The sequence below is a fragment of the Lemur catta genome, chromosome 5 (assembly GCF_020740605.2).
Source record: "Lemur catta isolate mLemCat1 chromosome 5, mLemCat1.pri, whole genome shotgun sequence".
Taxonomy (NCBI): Eukaryota; Metazoa; Chordata; class Mammalia; order Primates; family Lemuridae; genus Lemur; species Lemur catta.
The window spans coordinates 61,846,615-61,861,548 of NC_059132.1; the positions used below are offsets into that span (position 1 = coordinate 61,846,615).

At 38.0% G+C, this 14,934-nt stretch overlaps 1 protein-coding gene across 1 annotated transcript in view; it reads right to left on the reverse strand.

Annotated features, from left to right (window-relative positions):
- The window catches only part of GPLD1 (glycosylphosphatidylinositol specific phospholipase D1), a 51,950-nt gene that overhangs the window by 23,832 nt on the left and 13,184 nt on the right, over positions 1-14,934 (reverse strand). Inside the window, exons 4-11 of the mRNA XM_045551889.1 lie at positions 12,192-12,270; positions 9,148-9,245; positions 8,620-8,730; positions 7,796-7,844; positions 6,761-6,815; positions 1,082-1,189; positions 826-853; positions 596-735 (exon numbers count right to left, since the gene is read on the reverse strand). Coding sequence (XP_045407845.1) covers positions 596-735; positions 826-853; positions 1,082-1,189; positions 6,761-6,815; positions 7,796-7,844; positions 8,620-8,730; positions 9,148-9,245; positions 12,192-12,270 — 668 coding nt within the window. The remainder of the gene's footprint in view (positions 1-595; positions 736-825; positions 854-1,081; positions 1,190-6,760; positions 6,816-7,795; positions 7,845-8,619; positions 8,731-9,147; positions 9,246-12,191; positions 12,271-14,934) is intronic.

Here is a 14,934-nt window from a genome sequence, read left to right on the forward strand (position 1 = left end):
CTGTGCTGTATAAATGCATTTATTTATGATTTTATTTTGGAGTGTATGTGTGTGTGTGTGGGGGGCATACCTGGGGTTCTGTTTGCATCTGTTTTTTTTTTTTAGTAGTAGGTGAAGTACCCTTTGAAACCCTCAAACCCTGAGAGGTGAGTTGGGGTGGAGAGGTGAGTCACCACACCCCTGCTGCTACAGCAAGAACACAGCAGCTGAGCCACTCCCAACTCTGGGCCCCACAAGGAGCTGGGATTCAGGCTCCCAGTATGGGTTCTCCCAAAAGAAACAGATGGAACACTATCTGTAGAGGCTGATTCCTTCCTGCCTGAGCCATTTCTCACAGACCATAAATTCTGCAATATCTGTCTCCCTATCCCTAAAACATCAGAGGCATCAACAAAGCCAACCGGATGGGAACTAGTCAGGTTTTTGAGATGACTGTATTTCTATTCTTTTCCTCCTTGAATAGGTTAGGAAAGCACTTCATGAAACTTTTTGGGTTTTGTTTGTATTTGATCAGTTGAAAAACCTGAGAGCTATATTGGGGAACAAGGTAGAAAGACAGGGAGTGACTGGTATAAGAAATGGAGTAATAACTCACCTGGTCCCATTCTCTAACATGAAGCTTGTTAGACGGTAAATGTTAGTGGACCAAAACGCCATATCATCCAGTCCTCCAAGGAAATACTCTTGGAATTGTTCTACCAAAAACGGGGACTTGGTAGAGTAAGTAGGATAAAGCTACGGAGCAGGGAAAGAAAAATAAATCAACAAGGAACTCTTCCTGGTATTTTTATAATCCTTTAAGATTTGGAAGAATGAGGCCTTTACCTTGGAAACAGCCAACATTTCGCCATACCTGCAATACAAACAATGATTTTGACTGTTAAGTTGCGGTTTCTAACACAAAAATGAAGCAAATCATGACGAAAAAGTTCCAACCACCCATAGCCCACTACCACACACTGCCTTTGAATAAGCAAAATCCATAAACCCCAAATCCACTCTCAGGAACCTAGAACATGACAAGTGTGCTAAGGAAGTCACGATAAAATCAGTTCCAAACTTTCCCCTGGGTTACACTTACATTTCCAAGAACTGAAGGTGTGAACAATCAACAATTACATTTTTGGTGATGACTTTTCGACCATAAAGTTTATCATAAATTCCCAATAGATCTTTGACAGGCACATACCTGAAAAATGTAGAATAAAATAAGAGTTGCTTTGATTCTGAAGTTGAAGATAACAATGACGCCGGCAGCAGCAGCAACTGCCAGTTATTCCATGTTTATTATGTACCAGGCACCATGCAAAGTCTTTACATGCATGAGTTATTTAATCCTGCCAGTGACCCAAAGTGGTTAGTACTATTATATTCCCATTTTATATAACAGGAAACTGAGACACAGAAAAGTTAAAAAATTGGTCTAATATGCAGAGCAAACAACTGGTACCTTAAGCAAATAGTGACCAAGATACGCTCAGAGATTGGAAACTATTAATAAAGTATAAAAGGAGTGTTTAACTTTGTGACTTGAGAGTTTAAGAAGCAATTTAAAGTATTTTCATTCTTTTGAGCTGAATTTTTCTCAAGAATCATTTTAAAAACACCAAAAATGACTCCTCACTCCAACATCTTAGTTTCAAAGTAGACAGTATAAAGTAGTGAAAAGAATTCTAAGTCACGCTTTTGGTTCACAGATATTGTTTATTTCAGTTGGAGGAAGAGCATCATTTAAAAATTAGATTTATATGGATCATCTTTTATCTTAATTTTGACATCCTCAGAATACACAAGACAGGCCGGGCACAGTGGCTCACGCCTGTAATCCTAGCACTCCGGGAGGCCAAGGCGGGTGGATCGCTCGAGGTCAGGAGTTCGAGACCAGCCTGAGCAAGAGCGAGACCCCATCTCTACTAAAAATAGAAAGAAATTATCTGGCCAACTAAAATATATACAGAAAAAAAATTAGCCAGGCATGGTGGCGCATGCCTGTAGTCCCAGCTACTGGGGAGGCTGAGGCAGTAGGATTGCTTAAGCCCAGGAGTTTGAGGTTGCTGTGAGCTAGGCTGATGCCACAGCACTCACTCTAGCCCAGGCAACACAGCAAGACTCTGTCTCAAAAAAAAAAAAAAAAAAAAAAGAATATACAAGACAAAAATCTCAACCAATAAAATCTGGTCTTAGTGTATTTACAAGAAAGAAGCAATTGAGATGTTCACTTTTTTATTCTATATGAGCATTGGAATGGCCTTCCCAATAAAAATAGCTTAAGAGACTAGACAAAATAACAATATTTTTTTAAATGAATCACTAAGCTAGCAAGAAAGTGGAAATGTTCCAGAGGCCCAAAACTAACAGAAACTGAAAACCTCGGGGGGGTTAAGTGAGTGGGAAAGCCAGTTTTCGCCCTGAGGACATCTGCCTCTCCCTGGGACAGGGCTGTGTAGTGTGCAGATGACAGGAGACAGAGCATAGGAACCACGCACAGTGGCCATCTCAGAGGCGATCCCTGCATTCAACCTAGAACACAAAAGGCTTCATCTTCTGCATAAGTATCAGCTAGAAATAAACCAACATACAAACAGGGCAGCAAAGAAGACTGATTGTTTTCATCTTGGCATTGGAGAGAGAAAAAAAAAAAATCTGTTTCCAGAATGCGTAACCACTAGCCAGTCCCACAAATGTTTTGTCCTGCATTTGTGTCACCTGTGTGGTCAGAAAACTTCAAGAGTTGACTGTGACTTAAAGGGGTCCCTGGGTAATCGTGCCTCAAGGCAACCTGCAGAAGGCAAGGCAAACCCTCTCTGGAGAAATGCAACTCTAACTAGAGCCCCAAGTAATTCAGGTACCACAGAATATAACCAAAAGATGACCAATATAACTAATCATATCTGATAAAATAGACTTTAAGGCAGCAAGCATTATTAGAGATCAAGAGGATCACTATATCATGATAAAAGGCTCAATTTGCCAGAAAGATATGATTTCAAAATTGAATGTACCTAACAGTACATATTCAAAGCATATATAGCAAACTTGGACAGACTTACAACAAGAAATTGAAAAATCCATCATCATAGGGGGAGATTTTTAAAACTAATTTCTCCCTCAATTAGACTGACCTGATCAAAAGTAAAAAAAAAAAAAAAATAGTAAGTTTTTCTTACTTATAGCTTACAAATCTTTTTAACTTAAATGTAAATTTAGTAAGTTAGAGCTAATAAGCATATATAAGTCATCAAACCAAAAATTAGGGAATTAACATTCTTTTTAAGCATGCATGGAATATTTATAAAAATTGATCCTGTTCTAGGCTATAAATCAAGACTCAATGAATTTCACAGGAATCCAAAAAATGTAGAAGGAAGAAAAATATGAATAGAAAGTAACAGAAAATGAACATATAATAGGGAAGATCAATAAAGGCAAACATTCATTCTTTAAAATAATAAAAAGAAATACTAAACAAGATTAATTATTTAGAAATATGAGACAGGATAAACAACATCATGGTAACAAAAAGAACATAAGTACAAATAAAACAGGAGGAAAAAGGATAATAAGAGCATATTATGAGCAAACATATGCCAAAATGTTTAAAGACTTAGACGAAATAGAAAAGTCCCAGAAAAATAAAAAAATTCCTTAAGAAGTTTAAAAAGTATATAGTCCTATAACCATTAGAGAAGTTTTTTTTTAAGTCTCTACAAAGAAATCAGCAGTCCTAGATTGCTTTACAGGCAGGTTCTACCAAACATTCAAGTAATCAATGTTTGTTACAAAACTACCAGGGAATATAAAACAATCCCCAGCTAATTTCATGAAGCCAGCAAAACAAAATCAAACAAGTAAAAAGAAGAAAGGAAAACTACAGTACAAGCTCACTCATAAACATATATGCAAAAACCCTAAATAGAATAGATTCAAAGAATATAAAAAAGATGATATGTCATGACAAAATTGGTTTTGACTCAGGAAGTAAGGTTCGATTTAATATTAGAATATAGGTTAATATAATTAGCTATATTAACAGAGTAAAAAACAACTATCTCAACAGATATAGAATAAGAGTTTTTAATACAATCTGAAATTAATTTATGAATAAAAACTACTAGCAAACTAGAAGTAAAACGAAACTGCCTTAACTTGATAAAGGGTAAACACAAAAATCTATGGCAAACATTATACTTGATGAAATTTTAAAAGCATTTTCTTTACAATCAGGACCAAATAAGTATGCTCAATATCACCACTTCCATCCAGCATTGTACTGGAGATATTAGCCAGGGTGAATAGCAGGAAGAATGAATTAAAGGTATAGACATTGAAAAGAAAGTGCAAAACTGTCACAATTTGTAGATGATAAATTGTGAGTCTATAGTAAATTTAAAAGAATCTCCAGATAAATTATTAGATTAATAAAATACCTTAGAAATGTTGCTAGATATAAAATCAAACTGAGAAAATCACTTGCATTTCTATATACCAACAATCAGTTAGAAAATATAGCTATTAAAAGTTACCGTTATGGTAGTAAATAAAAATATAAAGTCTCTGGAACTAAATCTAATAAAATGCATAAGACCTTGGTGGAAAAACTTATCAACTTATAAAACTTTAAAGTCATTAAAGAAGATTTAAATAAATGGAATATAAAACATTTATTGATAAAAATATAAAATATTGCAAAATTCTTAATTCTCCCCCTATTCAACTCTAGATTCAATATACTTCTAGTCAAAATTCCAGTACAGTTTTTCTTGGAACATGATGACCTGATTCTAAATTTTTATTTGAAAGAGCAAAGGCAAAAAGAATAGGTAAGGTACTTTTGAAGAAAAAGGACTAGTTGAAAGCTCTGCCCTAAAAGATATCAGAGTTCAAGACTTATTATAAAGCTACAGTAATTAAAGAATTATTATAAAACTACAGTAATTAAAACAATCACTATTAGGCCGGGTGCGGTGGCTCTTGCCTGTAAATCCTAGCACTCTGGGAGGCCGAGGAGGGAGGATCACTTGAGGTCAGGAGTTCGAGACCAGCCTGAGCAAGAGCGAGACCCCATCTCTACTAAAAATAGAAAGAAATGATCTGGACCGCTAAAAATCTATATAGAAAAAAACTAGCTGGCCATGGTGGTGCATGCCTGTAGTCCCAGCTACTTGGGAGGCTGAGGCAGGAGGATCTCTTGAGCCCAGGAGTTTGAGGTTGCTGTGAGCTGGGCTGACGCCACGGCACTCTAGCCCGGGCAACACAGTGAGACTGTCTCAAAAAAAAAAAAAAAAAAAAAAACAATCACTGTTGTTCAGGATAGTCAATTAGACCAACAGAATATAACAGAAAACCTAGAAACTGACCCATACACACAAAGAATTTTAATTTATAACAGAGTGTATTGCAGATCAGCCAGGAGAGTATAGATAAATCATTCTGGGACAATTTAATTATCTCTTTAGGAAAAAGTGAAATTAGATTTACATTTCAGAATATACAAAAAAATTAATTCCAGGTAAATTAAAGACATAAAGCTAAAAAATAAAACTATAAAAGCTTTAGAAGACTAAGTAAGAGAATAACCTACTGTAAGAGAATTAACAAATTCTATTTGCCAAGATATACCATAAAATAAGTAAAAAGACATACCACAAACTGTAAAAAGATATTTGCAACAAGTGACAAACTGACAAAAGATTAGAAGTCGGAATACACACATGCAAATAAAACGGAAAAACAACCCAGCAGAAAAACAGACTAAAAACCAAAAATGGTTTTCACTTAAAGTCAAACACAAATGATCAATAAAAAAGAAAAAAAAAAGTTCAACCTCATTACTAATCTGGGAAATTCAAATTAAAACTTTAATGGCATACCATTAGAAACCAAATAATCTGGAAAAATGTAGCCATTGGACAATACCAAGTACTAGAGAATGCAGAAGAAGCAGAACTAATTATACAAAGCTGATGGGAGGATAAATTGGGAAGACCATTTTGAAAAAGTAAAGTTAAATATGCATAAACCCTATGATCCAGCAATTCCACTTTTGGTGATGTTTACTTGAGAGAAATTCCCCTCTGGTGCATGAAAGTATGTATGAAAAATGTTCATACACAACACCAAGTGTAATGCAAAAACACTTAAAACTATTTCCATGTGCATCAACATTAGAATGAAGTAATTCATTTGGTGTATCCATACAGTGGAGGACCACATAGGGGTGAAAATGAATGAACTACATAGCTAAATATATCAGTATGATTAAATCTCAAAAACATAATTATAAGAAATTTGTAGAAGAATATATACTTTATAATTCCATTTAACTAAACTGAAAAACCATATAATAATTTGCATATGGATACATACATATGTAGCAAAACTATAGAGAAAAGCAACAAAATGGTTAACAGGAAACCTAGAATGATGATTACCCTACATGGGAGAGAAGGTAAAGTGATCGTAAAGGTAAGATAAGGAGCTTCCAAAATATCAGTAATGCTCTATTTCTCAAGGCAGGCAATAGCTACGTAGGTATGCATTATCTTCTTCTATTTATAAATATATATTCTTTTATGTGTTTGGTATAATTCACAATTGTTTTAAAGAATCTACTTAGACTATTCTAATCTGCAGTTTTGCTTTTCAAAATTTACAAATGCAGAAGACTCCTAATTATATTGTTATTATCCTTTCTAAGAAAAAGAGTCAAGGTCCAAAATGCCATTAAGGTATCACATATTTAAATGTACATTGCTCTTACCAGCGCCGTGCGAGGTAATTAAAATTAAATTCAAACTGGCTCAACACATCTCCTCCTACAGTATGAGAAAAATTTACACATGGTGGATTAGTGACAATCACAGCATGCTTCTTTCAACACAAGTTCTCACAAGCTAGATTATTAGTTCTTCACATTGTTACACATTTTTGTTAATAGTTTTAGGAACAGGCATTTTTTTTTTTTTTTTGAGACAGAATCTTGCTCTGTTGCCCAGGCTAGAGTGCAGTGGCATCAGGCTAGCTCACAGCAACCTCAAACTCCTGGGCTCAAACAATCCTTCTGCCTCAGCCTCCCATGTAGCTGGGACTACAGGCATGCGCCACCATGCCTGGCTAATTTTTTCTACATATTTTCAGTTGTCCAGCTAATTTCTTTCTATTTTTAGTAGAGACGTAGTCTCACGCTTGCTCAGGCTGGTCTTGAGCTCCTGACCTTGAGAGATCCTCCCGCCTCAGCCTCCAAAAGAGTGCTAGGATTACAGGCGTGAGCCACCACGCCCGGCCTGGCATGTCTTTTTTTAAGAAGCAATATTTTAAAAATCTTAGCTAGTGAAGCATATGAATTAAGAAAGAATTGTCTGGGCACAGTGGCACACGCCTACAGTCCTAGCATTCTGGGAGGCTAAGGTGGGAGGATTGCTTGAGGTCCAAGTTTGAGACCAGCTAGAGCAAAGGCGAGACCCCATCTCTCCTAAAAACAGCAAGAACTAGCCAGGCGTGGTGGTGCGTGCCTGTAGTCCCAGCTACTCAGGAGACTGAGGCAGGAGGATCGCTTGAACCCAAGAGTTTGAGGTTGCAGTGAGCTATGATGATGCCATTGCACTCCAAATGGGGCGACAGAGTAAGACTCTGTTTCAAAAAAAGAAAAAAAATAGATAGTATGCATATGTCTATGCATATACATATCTATGCACTGGCAAAATATAAAAAAATAAATATTTAAAGTACATTAGTGATTACATTATGAGTGAACTATAACTATCACAGGAGAAAATCTGGCAAATGTAAACAGTACCAAAGTCACCAGCCGAATGAGCCTCAGAATAAGAGTTGTGAAAATCAATCTGCAAAAGAAAGAGAAGCATCTGGTGTGTATCACAAATTGTAGCCCAAACTCTTACCCCCACAATCAAGCGAGTACTGGGAAGATGATAACCTAACCCAATGAATTGCTGAGGATGCATAATAGATGCACTCAATTTTCACACTAACATTTTATTATTAATAGTAACATAATTATATTGGCAGCTGAGTTGTATATGCAATGTCTGGTAATGAAGCTATTGCAAGGGAATTATGCCTTATAGGGTATGTATAAAAACCAGAGTCCAAGTTCAACCTTCTAAAAGAATGAAATTAATATCAACTAATGACTAGAGGGGACTTCCAGAAGACAAGTCACCAGGTAAAAATGACAATTTTCAGTATGATATATGATATTTTCATATAGAAAACTAGAAAGAAAAAACAAAAAAACTGGAACTATTACTTCTAAATAGAACTATGTGGCCAATATTCTCATTAAGACACACAGCTTGAATGAAATGTAAAATTTCTCAAATATTTTTTTGTGACCAGAACAGAACACATCTCTCACTGTTTTTAGTGCACATTTGTCACTCTGCTCTTGATGAATCTACCCAGGCGGCATGAAGAATAAAAGTAACAAATTAGAAAAGATGCGACTCTAACCAAACACTGCTTTGGGCAAGAAGTCTTGTTTGCACATGACATCTGAATAACCTAACATTTTCCTTTCCTTTAAAAGGGTCAGTTTTTGATCTTGTGTATGACAGTATAACTCCCGTAAAGTTATTAACCATAAAGAGATGTACTCACAGCTCCCATTGTCCTAAGGAATCCTTGCTCAATGCCCAAGCTGTGCCAGCTGACATCTGCCACCATGTGAGAGGTAATTCCAAACAAGAAAGCTACCAATTTCTCTGTGTCCTGCCAAATAAGCAAATTAGAGTCACGTGTGATTTTATAACAATAATCCTATTAAAAGTTTTAATAAACATGAATTAGTTTACATTACTGAGACTTAACAAAAAGTTAGAGGCAGATGCACTGTAGTTTCTAGTTATCAAAAATCACATAAGAAGTTTTTGAAATGTTTTGTAGAGCCTTGAAAGTGTTTTCAAATTAATTACTATTACAGCAAAATGACCAAATGACATACTCCAAACTTTTTTTTTTTAATAGCTTTCTCAAGTATTAACCAGCCATCTGCTATGTCACAAGTACTGTGCTTGGCATCGAAGGTAGAATGGTGAATAGCCCTCACAGGGTCTGGGGGGAGGGTGCAAAAGCAGTACTTGGCAGGTTTGGAGCTAAATTTTCTTAGGATCAGAGGGCCGTGCCTACCTTCTCCCAGGGAAGAGGATAGTTCTCTCGGATGTAATGAATGCTTGCATTAAGAAACGGAGTCCAGTGAGTGCTCTCAGACACATCATGGAATTTTCCTGACAAAACAAAAGCAAGGCTCTGGATTCTTTCTTAAAAGTTGGAGCATCTAAATCAAACTTTCTACCACCCCCCACTGTGTTGGCATGTTCCTTCTCCTCTTTCCCTCTAAGCCCCTTAGTTTCTTCTGCTGACATTCAAAGGAAGCCTCCTAAACAGAAGAGTCAGCTGAAATTTTGGAACAGGCATAGTGCTGTCTGCCGGATGAGTAGAGCCCTCAGTAAGAGGAAAGGAGGCTAAGTTGGCTCACGGCATCTTGTATCACCTGGTTAGAACAGAAACCAGAAGTATTTCCATTTCTGTGCCTTATAAAGCTAAGGAGACAAGTTGTTTGTCTGTTTGGGTTTTAAAAAATATCCTTTGTCCATTACTTTCAAGCTCTCTAGGAGTACAAAAAACAAAAAGCATAAACTCCAAAGACTTTCAAGCATCTGAATCTATAATAATTGTTTTAAAATGGCACAGGCCCCCACAAATATTTTACAAAAGCATCATTTGAGTGGGCCAGTGTGTGCCCCGTGTAGCTCTTTCTTCCCACAGGAGGGGTAGGAGACAGAACTGGCATCTGTTCTAAATCTCTAAGTGCCACAAATTCTTCATGGGGTTCCAAGTGTTACGGGGGCAACTGAGAGCAAAACTCCAGAGTTCAGATCCCTCAGTTCCAAATTTTTATGCTGCTGCTAAAGTTGCATAACCAGTTTTAAATCATTGTTTTTCTGAAAATGATTTTTATAGAAGTTGGAACTAAGAAATTTGATTTGCTCCAACAGTTTTCCTAGAGATAAAACTTTAAATAATTCCTGTTCTCCAAAATACAGTTAAAAATACAGAATTAAGTATAGTAGTCGTTCTTTTGATCAACCTCCACTTAACCAAACTGCCAAATGAACCAAAGCTCTCTGGTCCCTCTGTAAGTCATACAAACCAGAAGCTAAAGAAAGTCACCCCAGGGCTCGCCAGATGCTGACAGGCAGCAAGCCACTGCCCAGAGGGTTGGGCTCATCTGTCCGCACCATCATACCGCAGCTCACCGAGGGTCAATCAGATCTGTTTCTAATCCTGTTTAAACCAGTTGTCCTCGTTGTAATTATGAAAGTTAATTCAATATTAGGTGAGCCGATGAAATATGAATATATAAACAAAGATCTTTTTGTTTGGCAACTAAGTATCTAAAGTAAGTACTTCCCAAAGATACAATAAAAGCGAATCAGCAAAGAAGAAAAACTATTGTTGCATTAAGTATGTGTAAAACAAGGTAAGACTTAGAAAAATTCAGTAAAAAATCTAAGAGAAATCTGTATTTGGAGCTGATATATAATGATTCCTTGCAATCATTATATAATGCTTTCTAATTGACCTTTTGATTTGTCAGTCATACATGGGTCTTTATATCACATAAAAGATTACTGCTTTATAAAAAATATATAAAATGTTAAATAGTTTGAATTCCTTTTCCACTCTTCTCAGAACCTTTATTATTGTGTGTTTTGTCTGTCTCTAAAAATGGCAAATATTAAGCAATATTTCTCAAATTTAATGGATGAAAAAATCCTTCTTTTTTTTGTATAAGACATAAAGGGACTGTTAAGATATCAAAGAACAGTAAAGGTCTCATGAATATGGTTTGGGAAACGCTAAATTAGAAATTATAGGTTAGAAAGAAGGAGAGGCCGGGCGCGGTGGCTCATGCCTGTAATCCTAGCACTCCGGGAGGCCGAGGTGGGAGGATCACTTGAGGTCAGGAGTTCGAGACCAGCCTGAGCAAGAGTAAGACCCCGTCTCTACTAAAAATGGAAAGAAATTAGCTGGACAACTAAAAATATATATAGAAAAAATTAGCCGGGCATGGTGGCACATGCCTATAATCCCAGATACTTGGGAGGCTGAGGCAGGAGGATTGCTTGAGCCCAGGAGTTTGAGGTTGCTGTGAGCTAGGCTGATGCCATGGCACTCTAGTCCGGGCAACAGAGTATGACTCTGTCTCAAAAAAAAAAAAAAGAAAAAAAAAAAGAAAGAAGGAGAACTACAACATGCAACATGAAGGCAAAATAATAGGATTGAGAAATGGCAGTTAACAGACTAAGAGGGAAACAGAAAAAAACTACTTATAAATATGAGCAATACAAAAGCTTAGCTGTCTGGGATTCTAACCACAGGAGCAGGTAGCCCTAAACATTTCACTGACCCTAAAGGCATCACTGTATTAAAGGAATGATTAATTGGCAGATGACCCGTTGGCCCAGAAATGGTTTATACGACCACTCAGTGTGCTGGATGGCTCCCGTTTGTCCCCCCAGATCCACTCTCCATCCCTATCCACCCTGCAGAGCGATTCTGAGGTCCCCTGATTCAGCTGGCTTCTTTGCCTTCTGGCGTTGGCTGGGTTGGGTTTGGCCAATGGAGAGAACCGACAGGAGGTCAGAGAAAAGGAAGACAGAGAGGTTGGGGGCATTTATTTTCCCACCTCTCCTTCTGTGGGGTGGCAATGGGCTGGCTGTGTCCCTCGGCTGAAGGTCCAGCTCCCCTCAAGTGTCCCTCCCCGTGCAGCTCTCTGTCTGTAGTTCCAGTAATCGCTCCTTCCCCTGTACTATCCCTCACAATTCCTGACCTTCTTCTTACACTTTTGAAAACAGTGGCTGCTTTATTAAAGTCCCCTCCAGCTACTCAGTTTGAGTGTGACTTCTGTGTCCTGCTGGGGCCATGACCGATATAACCCAGGAGCCCAATTTATGAATAGCACTACCTTAGATGTGCACAACATTTGACAATACACTACACAATAATGCCAACAACAATCCAGTGAAGAAGCAGGTAAATACTAAGTCACTGACCAACAATAATGGAAAATATATTGTGCTATTATATGTATATACATCTTTAAGTCACACTGATTCCTATTAACCAAGTAAAAGTGATATTGTTTGGTCTGCAAACCTTCATCTTACCTCCTTTGCAGATGCTAGGGTAAAAACAATCAGGAAACACAGCTCCAGCCTGATATGCATCCTGGTGTTCTAGTAACAGCTGGGGAACAGGAAAACACAAAGATTGGGGAGAAAGAGTCAACAGCCTGGGAAATTCAGCCTCTCCCCTCAATTTCCAGTGATGAGATGCTAAAACTATGGGGGATATGGATGGAATGAAGGAAAAAAGAAGGCAGGTATAAGTAAATAAATGATTAAAATCCATGCATAATCCAAGACAACACACTACAATATACAACTTCAGGTTCTTCCCTCCCTAACACAATTGGTAATTAAGAAGTAGCAAAAATCACCTATTTCAACTTTATCTCATTTCACTTTCTCTTTCACCTAGTAGAGTAGGATTTCCCTAAGTCTATTTCACTGACCTAGAGCTGGTTTTTGATAAGATTTTCAATGTTCCATAGTGAAATGAGAAAAATACATATATGAGAGAGGGTTTTCAAAAATTTCATGGAAAAATGCATATTATGAAAAAACTATGCATGGCTTTCAAATTTTGGGAACCAGAATAAACTCATAGTAACTTGTTATATTGGAACAGGATCTAGTTTGAGGCACTAAGAAGGATAAGACATTAGTTTGAAAAGAACCCCTAACACAGCAACTCAAATTCAGCTAAAATTAAAACAAGGATAAATATCAAACTTATGGTGAAGCTTGGGTGGAAGAATGGTGAAATCGTTAGTGTTTTAGAAAAGTTTATGGGGACAGTGCCCCAAAAATCAGCAATTTACAAATGGATAACTCATTGTAAGGAGGGACAAAATGATGTTGAAAATGAAACCCGTAGCAGCAGACCATCCATATCAATTTGCAAGGAAAAATTCATCCTGTCCATGCCCTAATTGAAAAGGGCTGACAGTCAACAGCACAAACCATAGCCAACACCACAGACATATCAGTTGGCTCAGCGTACACAATTCTCACTGGAAAATTAAAGTTGAGCAAACTTCCCACACGATGGGTGCCAAACTTGCACCCACATCGGCTGCAGACAAAAGCAGAGCTTCCGATGGAAATTTTAAATAAATGGAATCAAAATCCTGAAGTATTTCTTCAAAGAACTATAACAAGAGATGGAACATGGCTTTACCAGTATGATCCTGAAGACAAAATCCAATCAAAGCAATGGTTACCAAGAAGGGGAAGTGGTCCAATCAAAGCAAAAGTAGACCAGTCAAGAGCAAAGGTCATGACAGCATTTTAGGATGCTTAAGGAATTTTGCTTGTTGACTTTCTGGAGGGCCAAAGAATGATAGCATCTGTTTATTATAAGAGTGTTTTGGGAACGTTATGAACCCTTTGAAGTCTCCTCGTGTGTGTGTGTGTGTGTGTGTGTGTGTGTGTGTGTGTGTGTGTGAGAGAGAGAGAGAGAGACATATATACCTACATGTATTTAACAGTTTGTATACATGTGCTTTAGTGTAAGATTATGTCATTTGTGCTTTTGAAGGGTTACAAAAAATCCTTGAGCTTCAAATCTGTGACAAGTAAAAAAAATATTTTAAAATTTAAAAATATTCCTTCCCATTTAAAATTTTGTGAAAGTAGATGGTAGGGGATTTCTTTTAAATATTCTTCCTTGGTTGACTAGCTCAGTCCATTCTAGCTTGCCTAGATGCATGGTAGAGACTACAAGACAAAGAGTACATTTCCCAGGCTATCCAAAGCTCAGAGTCTGATGTGGCCCAGCCTCCATCATGGTGCACACCTGCTTCTTTGGCTAACATGGAAGCATTTGGTCTTTTGCCAGCACAGGAAGCAGAGGTCCCAGCATTGCAGCTCTAGCTTCCCACATGTCCATGGGTGCATGGGGCATCCATTTTGCTAGTGAGGAGTGTGGCTGGAGTGATGAGGTCCCAGAAGAGTCAAGGTGGTGCCTTCTTATTTTCTAAAATGTACATGAGACAGTTGAATCTTGAGCCAGAAAATGGGGCAGTGGCTGTCTGACAACGGCACAGGTAGCAGCTCCTTGGCAAGGCCAGTCCTGGGAGTCCTTTCTGGACACTTGGCCTAGAGCCTGCTCCTCCAGTTCTCGCGGTTTATAAGCAGCGAATTCCCTAGTTCTCAATATTAAGCCCTTCCCTGCCTAAGCTAGTCAGGTGGGTTTCCACAATCTGCAATGAACTCTGATTGACACATTGGGCAAAGTAAAAGTTTGTCAACACAACTTTTTTCTTTTTCAGTAAGGACTTACTAATAATGTGGACCATACATGGAGGCAACAAAGAAGTACCTCGGAAACTTAAAACACAAGAAAGATAGTATCATCTGTTTCTTGGTTTTGTTTTCCCAACCAGTATCCCACTTCCCTCCTTCTAGAGACAGAATCATCCTCTCCTGAGAAGAGCCCACCCCACGCTGCTCAGGTGGGGCTGACCACAGGGACAAGTGGCCGGTGCATCCAAGCCCACCACAGTGGTTGGCTCAGACATGGACATTTGGTCGAAGCTAGTGTAGTCAGCACCTTCCCCAGGACTGCTCAGCGAGAGCCATGGGAAGACACCCTCTTCCCTTTGGGGTTACTCAGCTTTGAGGCTGCGTTCCGGGCTATCAGTGTCTTCCGTGTGGAGGGAGATACAACACCATCAAGACCTCTGGGCCCAGCTCTACTCTGGCTATCAGTTACATGAACCAATGAAGTCCCCTTTTTCTCAAAAGACAGCTTGAGTTGGACTTTTGTCACTTAAAAATAATAATT